Source organism: Pipra filicauda, unplaced genomic scaffold, assembly GCF_003945595.2.
Source record: "Pipra filicauda isolate LSUMZ 115617 unplaced genomic scaffold, ASM394559v2 scaffold125_size2111803_pilon, whole genome shotgun sequence".
Classification (NCBI taxonomy): Eukaryota; Metazoa; Chordata; class Aves; order Passeriformes; family Pipridae; genus Pipra; species Pipra filicauda.
In genome coordinates, this window is record NW_024103718.1 from 49,941 (window position 1) to 72,611 (window position 22,671).

The following is a 22,671-nucleotide window of genomic DNA, read 5'->3' on the forward strand; positions in this document are numbered from 1 at the left end:
GTGGAAGGAGTGTGAGAATTGTATCTTGCCTGCCAAGTACAGTCTGCTTTTTCTTTTTTAAAAGTGTATCATTACTTTGAAACTGTGTGGGTTTGTGGAGGGTGGTGTTGATGAATCAATTTTTCATTGGCTATAAGGAGCACTGCTGTAGTCTGTTTTGCTTGTGCTGAACTGTAGACTTTCTAGGGGTGGTGGTGGAAAGTGCTGTATATAGTAATTTTAATGCAATTAAACATTGTCAGTTGACAAAAAAAAAGATAGTTATACCACGTTGCTCTGTAAGAGAGGCACTGCAGCAGCATGGTTTCTGTCTCACTCTATTGGAGACGGAACAGAAGGTCCCTTGGATGACTCCTCCTTTGAGGCATTGAGAGTGTTCTGTCTCTTCCCTAACTTCATCCTGCAACCATGTCCTCAGCAGCAAATATTTCATCGTGCAGATTCACATCTGCTGTTCCTGTGGTTTATGTTGTCCCAGCTGTGATGTTTGTTATCAGCTGTGGTTGTGGTTATTCACAGATGATCTGTTTTCAGGCACTATTAATGAGCAATACTATTTGGTAATACTATCTCTTTTTTTGTCTGTGTGGGTGTAAATACTGGTGAGCAGGCCCTGGGCTCAATTTCCCTTTACTATAATGATCACTTCTAGACAGAGATAGACCTGATGAGGCAGGATTTTTGTGAATAACATTCACAAGTACTTAGAAAATGACTTTTTCCAACTCATGTAAGATGGTGCTGATTAAGAGTAGTTCTCTCCCCTTCTTACCTTCCTATCTTTTGTGTACCTACAGTTTTGTACTACTTGTGCAGCCTTTCGTTAAGTGGATCCAGGATGCTTATCTCTAGGAGAACAGTGGAGAAAAGAAAAGAAAGAAATGTGGATCAGCAGGCTGATGTGACTCTTTGCATAGGTTAATGAATGCTAAAGATAATGTCATCAGGACATGTGGTTGGGAACAAGGAGAATACCTGATTAACCTTTTGAGAGACATTGTAGATTTAATGTTTTGAGTTAGTCCCATCACACATCCCACCAACGTGGGATGTGGGGAAAAGGGAACGGGAAGGAAATAAGATATCCGAGATACAGATTCACACTACGTGAAAACTGGATTAGGAAGCAGAGCCATCTTAAAAGATCCTTGTAAGAAGCGCGGTATTTAAAGCCAGATACTTTCTTAGATTGTTAGCTGCTAGGGTATTGTGGAGTCTGTGATTCCGTGGATGGGATCCTGGTACTTTTTTTCTAGGGAAGAGTGTTAAACAAGGAACTGACTTGCTTATGAAAGGCCTGAAAGATTGAAAAACTCAAGGTTGGAGACAGGAAATGAAATGAAGGTGCAGTTTGCAAGATATAAGGTATAGATGCATGTCACTTTTACGGATATTGTGGTTTTAGGTTATATTCTTCTACTTGTTCACAAAAAGCATCTGTCACTTGTTTGCTTTCAACAAGGTAACACTGTAAAAAAGATGTGTTTGAGATACCTTTTTTTATTACCACTGAATTATCTATAGGTATCAACTAACATACTTTTATAGTTGTTTGAAACCAACCACCTCCAACCCTTATGTATCTTGTTTATTATAGAGGGAGAATGGTAGTCAGTGTTTGAATAGTTGGTGCAAGGTAATAGCTGTACTGGGTGGTAACTTGGATTTATGGAGATGCATGTATTAGGTTTAGGTACAGTACCTCTTGGTTTCTGTCTCTGTCTTGCTGTGCTAATAGGGCAGTGCTCTCAGTTTCATTCCTGGACTTCAATTTGATATATAGTGTTGTATGAATTCTTGCAGTCCCTTTGTAGCTGGTGTTTAATGTCTGCTCACCTGTTGACCTGTAATGTTACTGGCCTTGTAAAGTAGGGCACTGACAGTTGTGAAAGTGAAACTGCTTTTAATGTGGGCTTTGCTGTTGACAAACTTGCGACAGCATGTCATCTCCCTTGTTTGCTTTTTGTAGTAAGGGAACATCGCTGTCCCGGAAGCATGTCTGTAAGGTTGATCTCTTGTAATTTTGTTTTCATATGTTTTATTCAGTGTGTAGTATCCTGAAGCATTATGAATTAATCTGAGAAGCAGCTGTAGTTTCAGAGTGACCTGATGATACGTGTTGGGGGCAGTGAGTCATAGTGCTTTGGAAGGGGGGAGCAGAGGAAAAAAACCAGTTCTTTACATTCTTTCTTCCACATAAGTAGTCCGAGCTGCCTGACTAAAGACATGATGTACTCTTCCTTTCATCTTCAAAGACCTTTTTTTCGCAATAATACAGAAATCTTAGTCTAGACTAGTGCCGGTCTGAGAAAACCTTTTGAGAAATCGTAAATTTGTTTTGTATCCCTTTGACTGTACAATTTCTTTGTAATATTGGATTATGATTTTGTCCCATAGCTCTCTTACAGCATACAGCTATCATACAGTGAAGTGCAGTTGGTGCGTCTTGGTGTGTGTTGGTGCATAAAAACAGATGTCACCAGGTGATCTTTCAGCTCTTGTTAGTTGGCACTTTTTGGCAGATTCTTATCTAAGTATGTTACAGGCACTTTCTCGAGAATCAGGTGACCCACCTCAGTACAGTTATTGCGGGGTTATATCTTTATTTACCTTGGCAGTGGTTGTCTCCTGAGAACAAAAATAGCCAGATTTTTCCCGTTGAGTGGCTTTGTTTGTCATGTGGTCCCACACAAAGTGGTACTTTGTCAGATGTGTGAAACTGCTTGTTGTTTGGACTACTTCTTTCTAATGCTCTATCATCATGCTGAACTGTGAAGATCCTGAAAGATGTTAAAAGGCTTGGTTTAAGTTTGTTCATGTGAATGTCTAATGGCGAATTAATGAAAATCTGTATGTTTTGGTATGGACTTGGGAATGCTTTTGATTTTGTCTCGTTTTTCAGTAACATGGATATATAAAAATCTGTGGGTAGCTCCTAAGACTTTTTAATAGTTATTTGTCTGTTCTTGGATGGTATCAATGCTGTATTTTCAAGGGATGCTTTGAAAGTAATCATAGTTAAATTTGGGGACTGCTTTCTTATGATACTCACTGCAAAAGTTGTTCCGTGCCCTCATTAATTCCTTATGGTACCATATTGTAAGAGTAGAAGAAGAGCGTCTTTGAGTAGCTGAATTTATGATTAACATGTGTTAATCATAAATCTCTCCAGCAGTCATAAGTTGATATTTAAAAGTACATGGAAAGAGCAGGGCTGTGGTCTTTCATGTCTTGGGCTTTAACAAATGCTTGGTGTTTCTGCCGGGCATCTGAGGCTGAGACTAGGTGCTGAGTTCCCTTGTGGATTGCGCTCTGGTCCAGATGCTGAGTTGCAAGTGAAGGAGCTGCAGGGAGGAGATGAGTTGACGTGCAGGATCAGGAAGGACAAAACAGACTGACAGGCTCTTTGCAGAGAAGCTGCAGAGCCAAGAGCTTTGCAAGAGACTGTGCTGAATGAGCGGAGGATAGAGAACTTCAGTATAGGGGAGGCTGTGACTTCTGCCACTAGGCCGTGTTGTGGTGAATGCCATAGATCTGATCAAGAATAAGAAGCAGATAAAGCCAGCTCTAGAAAACTGAAGGAAACCTTGTGATTCCAAGACATTAGTACACATGTGGGGTTTTAGTCATCCTGATACTTGCTGGAAAGACAGAGTGAAAGCACTTGAGGAGTCTTCTGGACTGTGTGGAGAGTTTCTTGGCACAAATGATTGAGTTAACCAGAGGAGATGCTGTGCTGGACCTCTTAGAAAAAGGAAGGAAGTGATCAGGGATGTGAAACCCTAGGACCACTCTGAAATGGTGAGGTTTAATTTTCTGAGAGGAGCAAGACAAACAGCAGAATCACAACCATGGACTTCAGAAGTCCAGAGTTTTTTTGCCTGAGCCAAGGGTTTGCTTCCCAGGATCTCATGGAAGACTGCTTTGTAAGTCAGAGAGGCCCAAGAGAGCTTGTTGATCCTCAGGGGTAATCTTCTACAAGCACAAGAACCAGAGCAGAGTTCAAATGCAGAAAGTGAATATAGAGCAGATAAAGGCAGAGCTGAGTTACCCAGAGTGTGCAGGGGCATAATTAAGGAAGCCAAAGCTCTGCTGGTGTTGATTACATATTGAAGGGGTGACAGGAAGTTTTTGCAAAGGAAAAGGAAAATGAGGGCTCATTGAGCAAGGTGACCTGATAATGGCAAAGGGTATGGAAAAGTCTGAGATACTCAGTACCTAATTTGCTTTGGCTTGTACTGGGAAGGTCCACTCCTTGGCCTCCTAGGTCCATGAGCTTGGTTGCAGTGTCAGGCAAAAGTGTAGCCCTGTTCACAGTAGGAAAAGATCAAATGGGATTATATAAGTGAATTGGGACATAGAAAAGTCTGTGGGAGGGATGGCATGCATCTGGATTGAAAGAATGAGCTGATTTCATTATGAGACTGTTCTCTCCCATCTTTGAAATGTTAGTATTGTCAGAGCATCCTGATGACTGGAAGGGGATAACTGTTTCTTTGATCCAGAGAACTACAGGAAGTAATTGGAAAAAAACATGGTGTGATTTTTTTTTGCAGGCTGTGTCTTGTTCTCATGAAGTATGAGAATGATTGAGAGCAGTCGACATGAGTTTATTGCGGCAAATTGTGCCTGGCTAATCTGGTGGCCCGTCTTTGATGTGACCTGCTCTAAAAAAAGCAGTAGATATCACTTACTGTGGCTTTACCAGGACTCTTACTGGTGTTCTGTAGTATCTTAGTAGCTGAATTTGTGAGGTAGTCAACTTAGGTAAACTACTAAGTGGTAGAAAAATTTGATCAGCTCTTTAGAGGTCCCATCCATCCTCAATTATTGTTCACTTTTGTTTGTTGCTTGTTTTAAAAGCTCACAAGGTTGGAGAGAACTCAAGTAAACAGACTAAGTTAATCTGTATTCTGTTGTCAAATGGGCAAATACATGATTAGTCAATAGTCCTTGGTTTTGCAACATGAAAGAAGGAAACTGTCTCTTTGACCACTTATTGCATCATTCATGGCTGGGCTTTGCGAAGAAGATTATTGCATCATATTTGATGGGAAAAGGAATACCTCTTCACAGATAATTTAGATGCTTATGGAAGTATGACCTGTTTGTGTGGTTTTTTTTTTTCTAACCTGGGGGCTGTTTTTTAAAATTTCTTTTCACCCATGGCAGAACTATCAAGTTCAGCTTTGGAGAAGCTTTTTTCAGCGAAGATTTTCATTGGCATATGCAATTATCCAAGTACTGATGTGATTCTGAGAAGGTATAAAAAGGGAATAATGAAAGTACATATAAGTCTCTACTTGTCTCTTAATAAAAGTTGAGTGTAAAATTTTGAGAATAATGTCCAGGAAGTTTAATAATAGCTCATGTTTAAGACACTTTCTTACATAATTTTGCTATTCTTGTGCTTAATGTTTTTCAATTTTGCATGTGGTGCTTTAGCTGTTTCAAAGCTCTTCGCTTCAACTTTCAAGTGATGGTTTTGTTCCAACACGCACAGCTGTTGCTCTTAACTAGCTCTTCTGGATGCAGCTAGTTAAGTATTGGAACTGCCAATCCCCTAGAAATTCTCCTGAACCCAAGAAAAACTTAATTTGCTGAGCCTGATATTTCATTTTTTTTTCTGTAAAGGCTTTTCCTGAATATAATGAAGGTAATGGTAGTGCCTGGCTAATGTTTGTGCTCTGTGGAGGTGAGAAGCTGGTACTTGGAATGTGTTGTAGACTAACTGGAAAAAAAAGCTTTAAAAAAAAAAGCAGGGGTAGGTTGGGTGGGAGGGGGCAGCAAAAAAACCCCCCAAAAAACAAAAAACAAACAAAAACCACAACAACAAAACAAAAACCCCAAATCAACTGTGATAACAAGTTTTAGGTACTGTGACATTTCGGTAGCATTAGGACCTTCGCAGGTTGGCTGCATGGTGCAGTGAAAGCTTGGTCCTGGAAGCCTGCCTGGCTTGGCCTGCCTGTTGGCATTTTGTTTGGTCACTTACTTGTGCCGTGAGAAATGATCCCAAACGCCTTTGAGTGTGGATGACTTAGTGCTATTGCCTGATAAAACCAGATCCTGGGTTTGTGAACCTTCCTTTCTATAAAGGAGAATGAAGTGTAGAATGGTTGGGCTTGGTAAGCTTCGCTATCTGCCACAGTTGACCACCTGCTGGGATTTGAAAACCCAGTGCTGTTCTTTTGTTTCTTCTCTACTTTGCTTGCTCCTAACTTTTAGGTAGATTGAAACTTAACAATTTGTGTGTTTGCTTGTGTTGTTTGCCTTGTTAAACATAGCAAAATTTTGGAGAACTGTGGAAACCACTGTAACACCTCTTGTACTTTGGGTTTGAGAAGACTTTTTACTGTGTGTAATACTTGATGAATTCAGCAGTTGGTGATTCTTTATGCAGTAATTAAATGATGAATTCAAAGCTTTATTTTTACTCAACCGTAGTACTGATATGGATTTTGCTGTTGTATTTTGTCATTTTAATGTTCTTTCATGTTTTTAGATCAATGTTAGCTTTTATTTGATAAAAGAACAGTATGTAGAGGGTCTGTTGCTACCTTAAATACGTTACTGTTCTCTGTAAATGCAAAGTTTTGACTAATGTGGGATTTTAGATGTATGAATGATTGGGGTTTTTTGGATAATAACCTGAATTTGAATAGTAAATATGGTTTTATTTTACTCGTGATACAGTTACTGTTGAAGTGCAATTTGTATTTAATTTCTACTTGCTGAATGTTTTGAAGAGTTTTTAGTACCATTCTTGAATATGGGTTGAATTGAGCCTGAAGTTTTGTTATGTGCTTCCTGTTCAATATCTCTGGAGCTCAAGATTGGTAGATAAACTTATAGACTGTGAATTCTGCAGTGGTGACACTTGCTGACAGCAGTTTCCCATGTACTTTTTTTTTTTCCTTTAGAGGAAGTACTGTAATTCTACTGCAAGTTAACTTCAATAACTTACGAGAAAGGTGTAGGTTTTTATATCTTAATGTGTCCATCTCGGTATTTGTCTGATATTAAAGTTTGTTTCTGTGACAGTTTTTTTTGTTCTTTCTATGGGCAATTCTTTTCCAATTTAGCTAACAAAAATAAATGTGGGGTTTTTTTTTCTGTCAATTAGTTCTGAAAGCTAATTTTTTTTAATTAGGCTACTGAGATTCAAGAAGTGGCACCACTGTGTTAAGATTTTTTTTTTGTAAAGCAGTTATTATAGCTCTAACATAAAGAAATTTAAACAAAGTTTTTGATTTGAAGATATGCCCTTTTAAGAAAGTCTTCAACTGCTGGTGTGTCATTTATTTCCGCCAGCTGAACTGAAGCGTACAATCACTATTATAATTTTCTGCCTTCAGATTCCTGTGAGTAAAGCTAACACATTAACTTTCGTAAATTCGTTTTACAGGCAGGCATGCCTGCCTGTGTATTCCCTGCACCAGTGTTCTTTATGCAGAAGAAATTTCTGTTGTATGCCTTCATGCTGTTAAGCCAACAGTGGCGGCCTCACAGTGCAAATAGTCAGATCATGTGCTCTTTAAGAAACCAAAGGTGTTAGCCTGGGATGAAGGTGGCTGCTTGCTTTTAAGTTAAAATGAAAACACACTTATATATGAATTTCATAACTGAATGACATTTCTAAAATTTTTTAACTTTGAAGCTTGTTTGGAGTGATACTTTGTAGAGTTGCTTGTTTCTTTTCTTGTAAGTGCTCCACTTCTGTAAAATACTCATTATTCGTTCCCTCCCTAGCAGCCCTACTCTAAAGCTGGGAAGGAAAGCACTGAGGTTGCATTCAGTGGAAAAGGGTTCTCTGTTTCTGCTCTTAGTTTTGCCCTGCTTGATGTGCTAGAGCAAATAGGTTATATTTTATTTTCAGACCCTTTGGTTCTTAAGGGGAAAATGCTTCAAGGTCTGTTGGCCAAGCATGTGGTGTTTAACCTTTCTGGGCCAAGTTGTTGTAGAATCATTTGTGTATCGTACTTAGCATGATAGATAAGGCTGGTAAGGTATGTTTGATAAGCCAAAGAGGTGAGGGGAGTGGGTCACAGATTTGAGAGTAGGAAATCTGTAAGCATTTTTAGACGAGAAGCTGTCTTTACTTAGCTTGAGTATTTTGACAGGAAGCTTATGAAGAGCTCTTCAGTTTTGAACTTTGTTAGTGATTCACACCTGCTTTAAAATGTAGACTTTGAATAGTGTATGTGTCAGGTAGGTAGTGCAGCCACACCTAAACGACTTCATTCAGCGTTTTTTATGGAGCTTTGCATTTCTGTTATATTTGCATTTACATATATTTTAGAACGTTTAGAACATTTGAAGGAGAAACCTCTGAGCTTCTCCTTGAAAAATGTTATGTTAACATTATCTGAACAGGAGTCTGTAAGTTGCTGCCTGTCCCCTGTAGCCCCACAGGAGGAGAGTACTTTGAAATGGGACAAGGGTTTCATTGTGAGCCTGTGATCCTATTTCAAACAGTCTAGGGCAGCGGAGGTGCAAGAAAGTGTATGTGAGGGTTCCTGCCAAGTTCAGGCTCAGTTGTGTGGGCTGGCAGCCGCTGGATGCAGAACGAGCATGCCTGTAACAGTATCATCCATACCTGCAAGAGAGCGCTCTGCTGCTCTGACTGGGATTGAGTGTTTAAAATGTCTTCAGCCAGAAAAATGCTGTGCAATGGTAGGATGTGCATCTTTGTACTTTCTTTGTTCTTTGTTTGTTTCTGTAGTGTTCTTAATTTTTGGTCTTTAGTTTTGACTGTTTTTCTTCTCCCTGACAGTACATACCACACATGGTTGTGGAATTCCCTCACACTTTCCCCCCACATTCTTTCAGTATTGTTTTCCTCTTTTCTCCCTCACCTCTTCCATAAGTGATGCACCATACATTGAACAATATGATCAATCATTGTGCAAGTTTAGCGATGGTGCATGATTCTCTTGGGCAAGAAAATGGAGTGTGTTACAGACCTAGGAGATGGTCATATGTGTTATTCCCTCCTCATTCCTTAGCATAAAGAGCAACTCTTAGATCCTGTGCTGGATAGCAAGTCCTCGTCTTTATCTGTTGGATGTTGCTTTATATGTGTAATTGGACTGAGAGAGATGGAAGGACAATATTATTTTGGAAGTAGGGAAAGAGTCGATATTTTCTGAGGAAGCAGCTCCTACTAAATTTTTGTTTTGCTCCTTGACTGGTCACACACACACATCCTTCCCATCCCGCACTCCCTATCAGCTATTTATTGAACCAGAACGTTGCTTTTATGAATATCTGCTTTTTGTCATGGAAAAAGTGAACTTTGTCAATGAGTTTCAAAGCTGGCATTACTTCTTTCGGAGCTCTGAATACATTTAGATTGTTTCAGCAGGAAGGATACTTAAATCATTAAACTGAACTTTAAAACCTCAGATAGATTGATGAATTTTCTCCTTAAATTAAGGAAATTTACCCGTCCTCCTCCTCTCCCCTCTGAAGAACCTAGATTTTTTTTTTCTCACTTGAACCCTCAAGATGAATTGCCTTGCTTTTCAGCATGTCCTTTTCTGCCAGCCTATATACACATGGTAAAATGGATGAATATTTGACATTTACCATGTTAAAACAAAAAGCCAACAAAATTCATGAAAATCTCCAAGAGCTGCATCTTATCCAGGTGGCCTGCTGTTTGAAATATGACTCCTGGTGTGTATTGTACTCTTAGCCCTAGGATTCAGTAATGAGATTGAGTGGTATCTTGCGTGAGCACTTCTGGATGATTGACAGTGAGGTGATGTGAATCATCATTTATCAGGATATTATCATGCCTACCCTTGATAATTTTTCCCTGCTGTCTGGGGAGGTGGTGAAGACAGATAGGACTTTGTGATGTCAAAGTAATTAGTGTGTGTTGGTTTCCAGCTGAACAAACTGGAAACTAATGATCAGGTAAATGAAGATGAAGTGCATTAGTGTAAGGATGAAGGTGCAAGGACCTTGGGGAAGAGCTTATCAAAATTTCATGGGGGTTATTTGAATATCTTACAATTTGTGCAGTTGCAAGCAATATTTTAAACTACTAGAGGATACTTCTGCAACAGTCTATTTACATGTCCTTTGTTGATATCTCTTCTAGTGAGAGGGTCAGCACTAGGGTTAAGGACATTAGACTCTATAGGAATCATAGGAACTCCTTATGATTTTTATAAAATCTGAGTAGTCAATTTCCAGCTAATGGCAGCAATTTTGAGTTAAATGTTAAGGAATTGTGGTGTACGCTGGAAAGATTAGGTTTTCCAGAGACTCTTTCCATTTTGAATTGGGGAGATTACTATAATTTGGCTGTTATATATTTGATCCATGACTGGCTCCTTTCTATTATTAAAATATTTTAATGTTGCTTGATACCTATGTAAATATCTTTAAAAATGTGGACTTCACCATATAATCTGTGATACTGCAGCAGGCCTTTAATAGGCATGGTAGTTTCTTGGTACAAGTTCTGAATTTTTTATGTATGGGTCATTAGTGCAATATTTTTATAACCTGAGAAAACCTTTTGTGTGGGTGTGCACAGCTATGCCAATGTTTCAAATGATGCTTAATGCACAAGACCAGCTGAAAATAATTGCTATACCACCAGCAAGTGATCTGAGTTAATTTTATCACATGTGATTAGATATTGCTAATTGTAATTAACTGATTGAAAAGCTATCTGCTTTACATGCTTGCTTTTCAATTATTAAAATGGTAATTTACTCATTGTCACTTATCAGTAAACTTGTATTAACATGCCAGTTTCACGGATGCCTCCATGAATAGCATAACTGTAACTGCAAAGTTTTCTAATTGAAGCTTCATGGCAAATCTATTCTTCTGGCTAATTTTTATGTACACAGCTTTCCTCTTTTTATTTCACTTGCTTCTTTAGAGGAAGTGAGTGGGCTAGAATCTCAGGCAGGAATTTGTCCGGATTAATATGGCTCATCAGAGACATTATATTTAATTGGAGAGCCTGTGGTATGGTCGCAGGAGGCTGAAGGGAATTATTTAGCATTAGCAATGGCTCGTTTGGGATTTGTGCACTAATCAAGGAGCTTGTGTGTTAACTGTAGGGATGATGGGAGTTATGACGATTATGACATGTGAGCACATGTCTGAATGAGAACTGGACAGGCAATGAGTTAATCAAGAAATATATTAAATGGCTCCCATGCTGCTTCATTATTACTTGGTAGAGTGTCTGTCAGATTGTGTACTTTACCAAAAATAAAATCTAATGAATAGGTGTTTTTGCAGGTAAAGTTAATACCAGATTTTTAACAAAGAACCTTTTTTTCCCCCCTCTGTTTTTGACGTGCATGTGCGCTTTCAAATGCTGTGTTGAAAAAGAGTAACTAAGTGCATAGTCTGAAAAATACATTTAAGCATATGCCTCTCCAGTTTTTGTATTTTGTCAAGTGCTTGTTTTCAGTAAATATGAATTATTTCCCACTCTCAGCTAGATGTTTTTAACATATTTAAAATTTTACATAATAAATAGCTTGCTAAAATATAAAATTGATTTTCAGTGTTAGCAACTTAGCTTCAAAGAAATAAAATTGCTAATATTTTCCATTATCAGTATGCTCCAGGCCTTGTGAAGTAAAAAACCAAACCCAATACCCTCTAACTGTAGTGCATGGACTATTTATATGCCAGGTAGACATATTCTTTGCCCAGCATGGTTAGAGGCATCCATTTCATACCCTCATGAAATTGTCAGTTATGCTGGAAAAATTCATATTTAGAGGACATGGAACTAATAAATTGAGCTCACCTTAAAAAAGTTGTGTAAACCCATAAACCAACTGAATTATATCTGTAGGAACACTTATCCCAGAGCTAGTGGACAGGTGACCATGTGCACTTTTCCTGCTATTGTAAGCACTGCCAAATTTAATACAACTTTCTACCAAACTGTAACCTTCATGTATTAGCTTAATTAGAGCAGTACTGTGGCTAGTACCCAAAGTGTTAACCTGTAGGAGGTTGTTATTGAAATCCATTATCTGTGGAGTCAGTATTAGTGGTCAGCAGCAGCAGAAGTAAAACTGCAAGTAAGACCCTCCCTTGGGTGCTGTGAGCTCAGCAGGTTAAACTGTCAAAGCTTCTTAAAGGATGGATAGTTAAACCCCCTGGAGTTATAGGTAAACCAATCATTTGCTGTCAGCAGGAAATATGACTTTATTTAGCAGGTTGGAGGGGAAAAAACCCAAACCTAAATGCTAACAGGAAAGAGGATTTAGAAGGAAATATTCTGTAAGTGCATGTGTTGCTGTGCTATGTAGATTCTATGCAACTTTCAAAGATTTTTTTTTTTTTTTTTAATTCCAGGCTTTTTTAAAACATTCATTTTAAAACATTTAGTCAAAACTAAAGGAATTTATTTATACAGATTTGCTCCAGTGACTTATAAAACTACTCATAAGATTGAGTTAATTTATTAAACCTGTGAAGATTATCTATATCTTGTGAGGAATGCAAAAATTTATGCCTCTCTTAAATGGAAACAGTTGTTACCTTGCAGAAATAGGTTGTTTCTTTCCTTCAGCGTTGTGTCCGTGTTGCCTATATTGAATGTAATTATCTCTTTTTACCATATGAAATATATTTAACATTGACTAAGTGTGCAATATTTAAGATCTATTTATATTAAGATATATTTAAATATCTATTTATAGAATTTATATGTATAAGTCACATGTATTTATGATACTGTAATTAAGCTATTCTGATAGTGGTACTTCCCACATTTTCTAGTTTTTAGTTAGCATTCAAAGGTGAAGAATGGGAGCATTTGACTTAGCACTTAAATTCTTGCCTCAAAAAAGAGGATCCCAGAAGTGATAGCTTCTTGTAGAAGGGGGTGAAGTAGGTGTGGGAGAAGACCCGACACTTTACTATTGTTTAGTTTATTGGAACAAGATTTGGGCTTAAACTCTTGGTCGGGAGGAATTTCATAGTGTCCTGTGCAGAATGCTCTTCTATATACCAAGACCTGTTTCCTCAATACATGCACTGTTTTTAAACTAAATCTGCTTGATATCCTGAAATAGTAATGTCTGAGATTAAGGGGATACAGCGGAGACTAAGATTCTACTTGCTATCCCTAAGTTACCTTAAGATAGAAAAGTGTGCATCATAGAAAATAAATCGGGAGGTGGACACATTGTTATGGAAACTACTCAATAATCTAAAAAACCCCAGACAAATCAAGGATTTTTCTAGGGTAGTGCTAAAATAAAATTTTTACACTTTGAGATATAGCCATGACAGAACTCTGAGGGCTGTAAAGAAAAGAAAAACCCTTGTTGAAGAAATTTTTGTCAGATGGTCTGGAAAAGGGTGGGATCACATAAAGTCTGGCATTGGCATCTGTGGGTTGTCCAGTTTTGGTATTAACTGTGTGAAAATTGTATTTGAACAGTGCTGGTTTTCTTGTCTGTTCCTGCCTGTTTGTTAGGCTGTGCGTAGTCCTTACAGACTTGGTGAGCCAGCTACTTGTCTGGACAGTCATTTTCAGATTTACCAGATACCCATTGCTTCACTTCATGTATGGATAATGTGTTTGGCATTGTAGAATATAGACATACAAGTTCTCTTTAAGGATGGAATGGAGGTTACTATAGTGGTCTGTTGATCAATAGATGCCTTTTCTAAAAGCATTACACCATAAGATGAAACTGAGAAATACGTTTTATGCCTAGTTCAATTTTTTTTGTAAGCAAAGATAACCTTGTGCCATGTCTAACAGTCATCTTGAACTATTAATCTTGTAACTTAGTTCTGCTGAACTGCACTTTATTTTTTTTGTTGGATGTCCTTGACCCTGCTGGCTGTTAGCTACTTTGGTACCCCTTTACTGGATATATTTTTTACATGTAATTCTTTATGTACTTGACATTGGGGTCTTCTGTCATTATTTTTATCTAGTACTACACAAAATCTGCTTAAACTTTCTTTGAATACAGTGTTGCAAACACTGACAGACCCTTTTTTAAAATCTAAGTTAGGGCTAAGAGTTAGTGGTGAGTTGACTGTTTTGTAACAAATGCTGCTCTGTGTTTTCTTACTGTGTTTGTAATGTGATCAAGTGACTGTCAAACAGACGGCATAGAAGCAATGACACTTCTGGCATGGGCAGATTTCTAAAAGTCATATTTTTTTAAAAAGGTAAGCCTGTACTGAAAAATTACTGAACAAGTAGATTTTATGGGACTTCTGGCTTACTGTGTTCTGTGAGTTCCCACAGCAAGCATGCTTGGTGCTTTTTCTCCATTACACTGTTTTTATAGTCTTCATCTTGACATCCACATCTTGAAATCTCAGAGCTGACTCATCTTTCAAAAGAAGACTTTTGAGGGTAAAAAAAACCTAGGATGGGTTTTATATGGAGGACTATCTTATTCAAAGTTATCCTGTAATGAATAATTATAATACATTGGCAGAGAATTAATTTTCTTGTAGAACTAACAATTTTATTGAAGACCTAACAAAGTATAATTTTTAGAACTCTGAATGTTTACATTAATGGAATTTTGAAGGAAAAATGTGCTACTTTTATGAATGTTATGTAATAACCTATTATTAAGTACCAATATTTAATAAGGCATTTAAAATTATTTAATTTCACTTAAAGCATAATCTTATGCTGGCCATGATGATAATTTTAAGGTTTTATGACTTAATTTTTATTTATTGTAGGTACTGCTTTGGTACTTGGCCTCAGTGGTAAAACCTCTCTCGCTGGGTACCCAGAAGTGGTTAAGGGGTCTGTATATGTACATGTATACATACATACACGTGCATGTATATTTTCTATTGTACATGCATGTATTGCATAGACATAAGGAAAATCTTTGTTTTAGAAAACCTGCACTGGAAGTTTCTCACCCTTCTGTGAGTGAAGGCATTCTTTATTCACTCACAAACTGTTTTTTCTGGTATTTTCTTTGAATTATTTGGCATTTTAGAACTGGTTTCTTATTATGTCTGAATTTCTGTAAGTCTAAAGTACTTCTGAAAGGACTGTTTGGGCTCTCTTGTCCCCTCTCATTCATTCACTGTACTGGATCTGATGATCGTGTGGCTGGGAAGATGGTTTAACTTGCTGATCTGAAAAAGTTTAGTCTTCCCTCTCCTTAGATTACTTTTGCACTGGGTCTGTTCAGTTCATTGATCTGTCTCAGCAGCATTGCAATTGCTACGACTGAGTGTGGAGGAGAGTTTAAGGGTGGAATCCTTCTGTGAGTGGCATCTTGTATATGCCTAAAGTGAGGCATATTATAAAACTTAATGCAAGTCTCAATATATTGTTCATTTTGGGCCTGAAGTTAGTCCCCACACTGGGAAGAACATAACTCACTGTAGGGCCTGCATCTTTTGTTTCTGATTTTTTTTTTTTTTTTAATCTTCCAGCTACTGATTGAGAATATGTTGCCTTTAGCTGCTGTCCATACTTCCCTTGTCACCTTTCTTTTAAATACTGTTGCATAGCTGAAATGCCGGGTAGCTGTGAATTCACCTTGCTGTTGCTGTGAGCTGTTCTCTCAACCATGGAACTGGTTTCAGGGATCCCTGAGTTTACTGCTGTCTTTGGATGCTGGAAGTAATTTCTGCAGCCTATCATCTGTAGACTTCATCTGAATGGCTGTTTCCTGCGTTCATCCATCTGAAAGAGGAGCTCCATACGAGTTAAGCTGAAAATGGTGGATAGGAGCATGCTACCAATGTGTTGCTTTGTAATGTGGCTCAGTTTAAGCTACTTTCTCTGAATCCCAAATGTCTTGTAGGATATCTAGCTCAGTTAAGAGCTAAATCTCTACTATAGGAAGTTCTGTAGATGACAGCCCTTGCTACCATGAGATACTGTTTCCTAGACCTGTCTAAATAGTAGCTTTCCTGTCTCCCAGGTGTCTTACTCCTATGGAGAGCAAAAGGAAGCATGCTTGGTGAGCTTGTTTTTGGGAGAGGCAGGAAAAAGAAACAGCATGAGAAAGATGTGTCCTATTGCTTTGCTAATGTGCTTAGAAGCTGAGATTCCATTAGGGAAAGGCTGACATGTGGGTGCAGATGTGTTTGAAATGCAGGGAGGCTACTAAAAACACTGTAGGGCATCACTATTTTGTTAACATCACAAAAAACTTATTTCTTTTTCTAAAACACTTAAAGGTGCAGAATCACATATACTCCAAAGATGAAACTCTTGCATCCAGACAGTATAGTGGGCTACTCTAAAGAAATCTGATGAATTGCTCAACTCTTGCAACTCTTCCTTTGGTAAACAGATTTAAATGTCTTCCCAAATTGTTAGTGTATGCTCTGAAGTAAAATTCTGTTACTCCTGGAGACTTGGTCTAGATAACGTGCTCCAAAATAAAAGCGGTTGGCAGATGTATGACTGCAGTTGCTAGCTTGCAGATTGTTTCTTCGCAGCACCCCAGACATCAGCAAAAGTTGTGTTGAGTGGCTGTGCTGCCTCTAATCTTCACTTGGGTGAAGTAACTTGCTAGCTGCCCCACCAAAAGGAGACACGAGTGGAAAGAGACAAGGGAAATGCTTTTCCTGCAAGATTGTGGCGAATGTTTTGTTGATGCAATGACTTGGAGTTAGAGGATAGGACATTCTGGTTTTCCCCTCCTGATTCCTCAACCTGTGTTAATTCTTCAGTTCATCCAAAAGTAGACTAGTACACAAGATGACTATCGATCTACTTTTTCAGTGATTCTACCAAAGAAAGACTGATTGTTCCTGACTGATGTTGATTAAAACGTGGAAGGTTGCAATACAAACTAACCATTTAATTCTGCTAAATTTTCAATAGCAAACGTGCGTACTTGTTTCTAGTCTTTGCTGTGTTGGAGGATAAAATACAGGAAGTACTTGTAACAAAATTGATGGAGAAGCCTTCTTTTTCCCCATTGTTCTAGAAGGTGCTTCACTGAAGTTACTTGTCCAAGAATAAGCATATGGGAAAAGACTTTAGGAGCCAAAGCCATTCTGGAAGACTCTTCTCTGGATTCTTATCTGTAATGTCTTCAGTACTCAGGAGGCATTCTCTTGTTTGCTGCAGCAAGCAGAGCACAGTTTGAGTATCACTTCACGACAGCCTTAATGTGGTCTCCTTTTCGCAGTAGGAGTGATCAGGTCTCTAGGTACAGTGGGGAATCCTTTCCAGTTTATGAGGCAAGTAAAATTGTGTCTTATTAACAGCCAGTGAAGTTCCAGAGCTTTGTTCATGGGAGGGACAATTTTGAGATTATTTTCTCTTTTTTAAAGGTTATAAAAATAAATCAGTGTTTATAAGTGAGAGTGCAAACAGATGAAAATCTTGATGTGTGTTGAAAAGTGCATTCTCTTAGTCTTGGTTAGAAATGCAGTCTTCCTCACCTGGTTTATATTGTCTTTTAAAGACTGTTCAGTTCAACCTGGATCCATTCATTTTAATTTTAGTTGAAATTGGTGGATTTTTGAGGCCTCTAGTTAATGAGGCTATTACTATCTTCAGGTTTTGACCAGCTGGCAAACTTGAACGGCAAGACAGGGAAGTAAAGGAAAGGGGGTTATTTTTTTTCACATTTATTGTTCTCAGCTGGTGTCCACCAATCAGGGATCTAATCCCACAGATGCTAATGGATGGGCTGTTTTGAGGGTCATTGTAGACTTGGAGGGGATTGTAAGTAAATACCCTTCACCAAAACATGTTTGAAGACCACTGAAGAATTGTTTTACATAGTCCTTGCATAACTGTGGACCATCAAATTAAAATGTTTTAAAATAGGCTTGCAGAGAAATCTACTTTTGCGGACTCTGTAGATTGGCTTGTTTATTTGCATAAATTTTTATTTAGGTTTTTGAAATGCTGAGTAAAAAGAAATATGGAAAATATGGGATAGTTATGCTATTTGTGCCTTTCACAGTTCTGTTTTTCATGTGCTATAGAAATGTTTCCATTATTTTATTTTAAGGTTAAATGCTGTAATCGTGTGGCAGTATTTCTTTGCAGACAGCACTTTAAAGGCTGTGTGATACTGCACACTGTGTGCTCAGACTTATTGTATTATTCCTGTGTGTATTTTAGTGTGAAGCTGCTAAAGACACCTAAGTCACATGAAAAATGTGTTTTTGCAAACCAGTAAATTTGAACCTTTTTTGCATCCATTTGATTTTTTTTGAACTCAAGGCTGTTAAATGTCACAGGTTTTTTGTTCTGTTTTGTCTGTCTCTTTTGGCAGTGGTGCTGGCAAGATTTGAGGTGGTTGCGTTTTTTTTAGCTACCTTACAAAGGATTTACTCATTAGCCCTATTTTATGGGTTGAGCTAATTGTCATTTGTCTTGCTGAGCGTATTATGCAGTTTGGGCCAATTAAGTGAATCCACTTACACCAACGGATGTTGTTCCAATGTGTAATATTGATTTGAGCTATAAAAGGAGAATGACTTTGTTTGATTAGATTTCTTTGTCTAAACAATGCTTGATCTTATCTAGTATACCAAGCAAAAGTGTTCTCTTCATTGAGGTTTTTTTAATTGCTCCTTAGGTTTGATCAGCTGTAAATGCATCTATAAGAGTTGACCTATAATATAAATTCTGAAGCAGTACAAAAGAATTAGGGGGGAAATACAGCTTGCAACTCAGTATAACTGTCTCTGCTGAGTGAATATCAAGTTGTATTGAGATCTGGGGATGTGTAGGCTGACCCACCCTGAAAAACTGGGACACTTGGGAATCCCAGACATTTACCGCCTTGGAGATGGAGGAGAAGGGGAGTGAGTGTGTGTGTGTATGTGTTAATTAGGCATTTACACTGAAGTACATTACATCTGTCACATGATAAGCCTCAGAAACTGCTGAAGTATATAAAATCTCTGGAAACTAGGCAGGTGGTATTAAGCACTCTGTTAGGAAATGCATGTAGATGTATTTTTCTTTGTTGGCTCTCAAAGTCAGCCTTTACTTTTTGGAATTAGTAAATGAGAATCACTGTGAAACAAATTGGGAAGAAAAACAGTTTTGTCATGAACCAGGTCCACATGAAGGTAACAAACTCTGGAGTTGCTGAATAATTATCGTACTAGGGATCTTTAAATTATCTTGGTGTCTTTGTTTATATATTCATATGCACTAAAACTAAGTGGTTAGATTGCATATGCATTGCATATGAATGTGGTTTAGTTCCTTGCCTTAAAGTAATTTTTAATACATTCTATATCCATACTGAGAAAACTTTTCTATGTTGCAGTGTTGAGAGGCATGCATATTTAATATGCATTGTAAATAATATAGATTTCAACTAGTGATCTGCAGCAGCTGAGTGACTCCTGAAGAAGGTTACCTTGATTCTGCTGTGTGAAACAGAACATCTCTAGGAGACCTACGTATATTTTAGGTATAAAGTTATTAATTTTGATATCTTGAAATCATGATTATTTGAGATACAGTTTTAATTACAGGGATAACTCAATAAATTAAGAGTATGGCTAGGCAAGAGAGCATGTTGCTGTCAAATGAATATATGTGCCACTCTCCAGGGTAAAGGAGAGCTAACATAAGCTAGGTAATTTGGGTACTTACAAGCTCTGGTTCCATGCAACCCTACTAAATTGGGTTATCTCCTGCAAAGCAGACATTGACTGTTTTTGTGGTGCTTATATACCAAACTTTGGGTTGTGGACATATTTGTCTTCGGGGGTGTAGTGGCAAGCCCTGGCACCAACCTTGGTTTATAAATCCTCCTGAAATACTGAAATATGATGTAGAAGGGTCTCTGAAACAAATTGCTGTTCCTGTTATTACCTCTTACTGCACTCTGAACCCTGAGAGCTGCTGCAGCCTGGAGCAGTGTTTGGAACCAGTCCAAGCCAGAAATGACTGGCTAGTCAGCCCTGATAGACTCCTTGCTTTACTTGCCTATTTGCTGGAAAGGTGGTGAAGAAACACGAAGCTGTTCCTGTGTAAAGATCTGGCAGGATTTGCTGATTTAGGTGCCTTGCCGTGAAGGTAGCTCCTGGACCTAAACTAGCTTTGGAACTAGTGGCCATTTCTGTGCAGTTTGCTTCTGGATTAATAAGCCTGTTGGACTTGAGCTAGTTCTTGTGGTCAGGAAAACTTATGCAGTAAAATAGTTGTAGTACTTAAAATTGTTTCCAGTTGACTTTGTACCTTAATCCAAAAATAGTTACATGACGTAATAGTATTCATTCTGATGTTCTTCAGTGGCTGCTCTTTGTAGTAGTAGGACTGTGTTGGTGTCTCAGTGTGTGGGTGTGGAGTTTCTCTCTTAATACCTAAAAGTAGCTAACTATGTTAAGTTAGTTCTTGTCTGTAAGGAAGCTTTTGGTTTTGTAAAACATACATGCTTAATTAAGCTTAATCTTGAATGACGTTGTTTAGACATGTAAACCACATTGGAATTCAAAACAACTTAAAGCATATAAATTGATCGTGAATATAAAGGTATTCAGGGGCCATGCTGTTTCTTGAACTTACTGCTGTAAGAAGGATGACAGGCTAGTCTTGATAGCATTTGGTCAAAATAGATTGCTGACTTAGTTGCGGAGGTGTACTTAAGAGAAAACGTTAAAATCCTGCTGCGGGATTGTCTGTGCTAGTTCTTAGGATTTTTTGTTTTGGTTTTGCTCTGTTTATAGTGCGAGGCTAATGCTGCAGTGGTAAAACAGAACCGTTGTGACTTTACAGAAGCAGTAATTCAAATGTGAAATGTGCGGCAATTCCAGGACATTATGTGAACTCTCATATACTTGAGTATATAGCAAATTCAGAAGCTATTTAAGACATACCTCCAGAAAGAAACTTCGGATTAGGTGGCAAGTTAATGTTCCTTTCTGGGATTAACTTTTGCAAAATTCAGAAAAAGTCACTAAAACAGAAGAAAAAATGCTTAATAAGGACTCTTGTCCTTTTGATACATGTTTATTATATTTACCTGACTACATACTTCTCATTGTGTTGTTCAAAATACTGTCTGACTATTGCTTGTCAGTGTTTCTAGATAATTTTTTTTCTGGCCTTACTTTTTCTGAATGAGCCAATAGTGTATGCAGGCTACTTTACTTCTTACTAGTTTGTCATACTTGACAGCCTTCGTACTACTTGCAAATTAAATTCCTTTTCACAAAGAATGAAATTTCATGTTTATAAACCAAAAATATTTTGTTTCTCCTATGTTAATACTCATCTTCTAAAAGAACACCCTTTTTAGACAATGTATTTTCAGTTTCAAATGCTGAAGATGGTATCAAATAGTTCATAAAATAGCTTTTAAAATTGGTAAGCATTGGAAATGTCAAATTGTCATTCCAAACAAGTCTTACTGACATAGCTAATAATCTTACACAGTTTAGGCAATGGCATGCTTTCTTAAATACACACTGAAAGGGAGCTTACAAAAAGCAGAATGAGATAAAACTGGTTGTTTGGTTTCTTGGTTGTGTGTATTTTACTACAAAGAAAGTATTCTGAACTCTGAAAGCACGTTAAAGACCAATCTAATTAAACTTTCAAAACTTTTCTTAAAGTTAAGTGTGCATGTAAGTTGTACGTAGACTTTTAACTTCAAATCTAGCTATTTTATTTTTCCTGGTAAAACGTTGGAAATGTTTGTCCCTTTTGTATTTAACTAAAAGTATTTGGCAAATGCATAAAAATAAGTATACAATGAATTAGGAATCAAACATGAGCCTGCTTAAATAATTCTCAAGATTTTCTGGTTCGTGTGTAGCGATATTGAACTCTTTAGTCATAGGCTTTAATTTGTGCATGGTGCTGACCTGATGCTGTGCAGGGACACTCATTGCATCCCTTCATTCAATTCACTCTAATTATCCCCAACTTCCTGGGGAGCCTGCTTAGAACTGGTCATGAATGTTTGTTATTAAGTATTAAGATATTAGACTACCCTGGTTACATGTAACAAAGTAGTTTTTGTCTGAATTTACATATAGATGATCAGTATAGGAAGCTGAAATTATATTTCTCATGATTTTATTTAATCAAATTAAAAATAATATATTGGAATAATAAAACATTTTGACAGTGACTTAAGCTCAGAGTTAAATGAAATGAGATTTATTGTGCAAGTACTTGTATGTCAGTGTTGGTAATTTCAGTGTGCATTTTAGAGTGGTTATGGTATGTAAATTATCTCTGAAACAATCAGATTTGTGTGCATGTAACTGGGTGATGGTAATTATTTTTGCTGGGAGCATCTGTTAATGCAGAATATTGCCTCTTCAGGTTCATGTGAAAATGGCGGATGAATCTGTCTGTGTTGGCCCAGCTCCCACCAGCAAAAGCTACCTCAACATGGATGCCATCATGGAAGTCATTAGGAAAACCAGGGCCCAAGCTGTGAGTCTGAATGAGTCTATCTGCTGCAGCTGTTTCATATATAGAAAGCAGAAAAGCCAGAGTTTGTATTTTTTTTTTTTTTTTAAGGTGTTGGGGGGGAAGTGATTGAATATGCTATTCCAGTTAGTTCATGTCACATGAGTTAAATGTGTCTGAAATCGCTACTGGAAATCAAAGGCTTTGTAGCATCTGGCAGCACTGGTCGCTGATCCTGCAGGTGGCTGCTGGATTCAGCTTTCACACCAGGGAGCAGCTTCAGTTCATTTCCAAATTTGCTGGGGGAA

General features: G+C 37.8%; 1 protein-coding gene across 1 annotated transcript in view; it reads left to right on the plus strand.

The window, feature by feature from the left end:
* LOC120324841 (propionyl-CoA carboxylase alpha chain, mitochondrial-like) overlaps nucleotides 1-22,671 on the plus strand; it is a gene marked incomplete at its 5' end in the record, with an annotated part of 71,894 nt that overhangs the window by 44,598 nt on the left and 4,625 nt on the right. Inside the window, one exon of the mRNA XM_039389382.1 lies at nucleotides 22,274-22,387. Coding sequence (XP_039245316.1) covers nucleotides 22,274-22,387 — 114 coding nt within the window. The remainder of the gene's footprint in view (nucleotides 1-22,273; nucleotides 22,388-22,671) is intronic.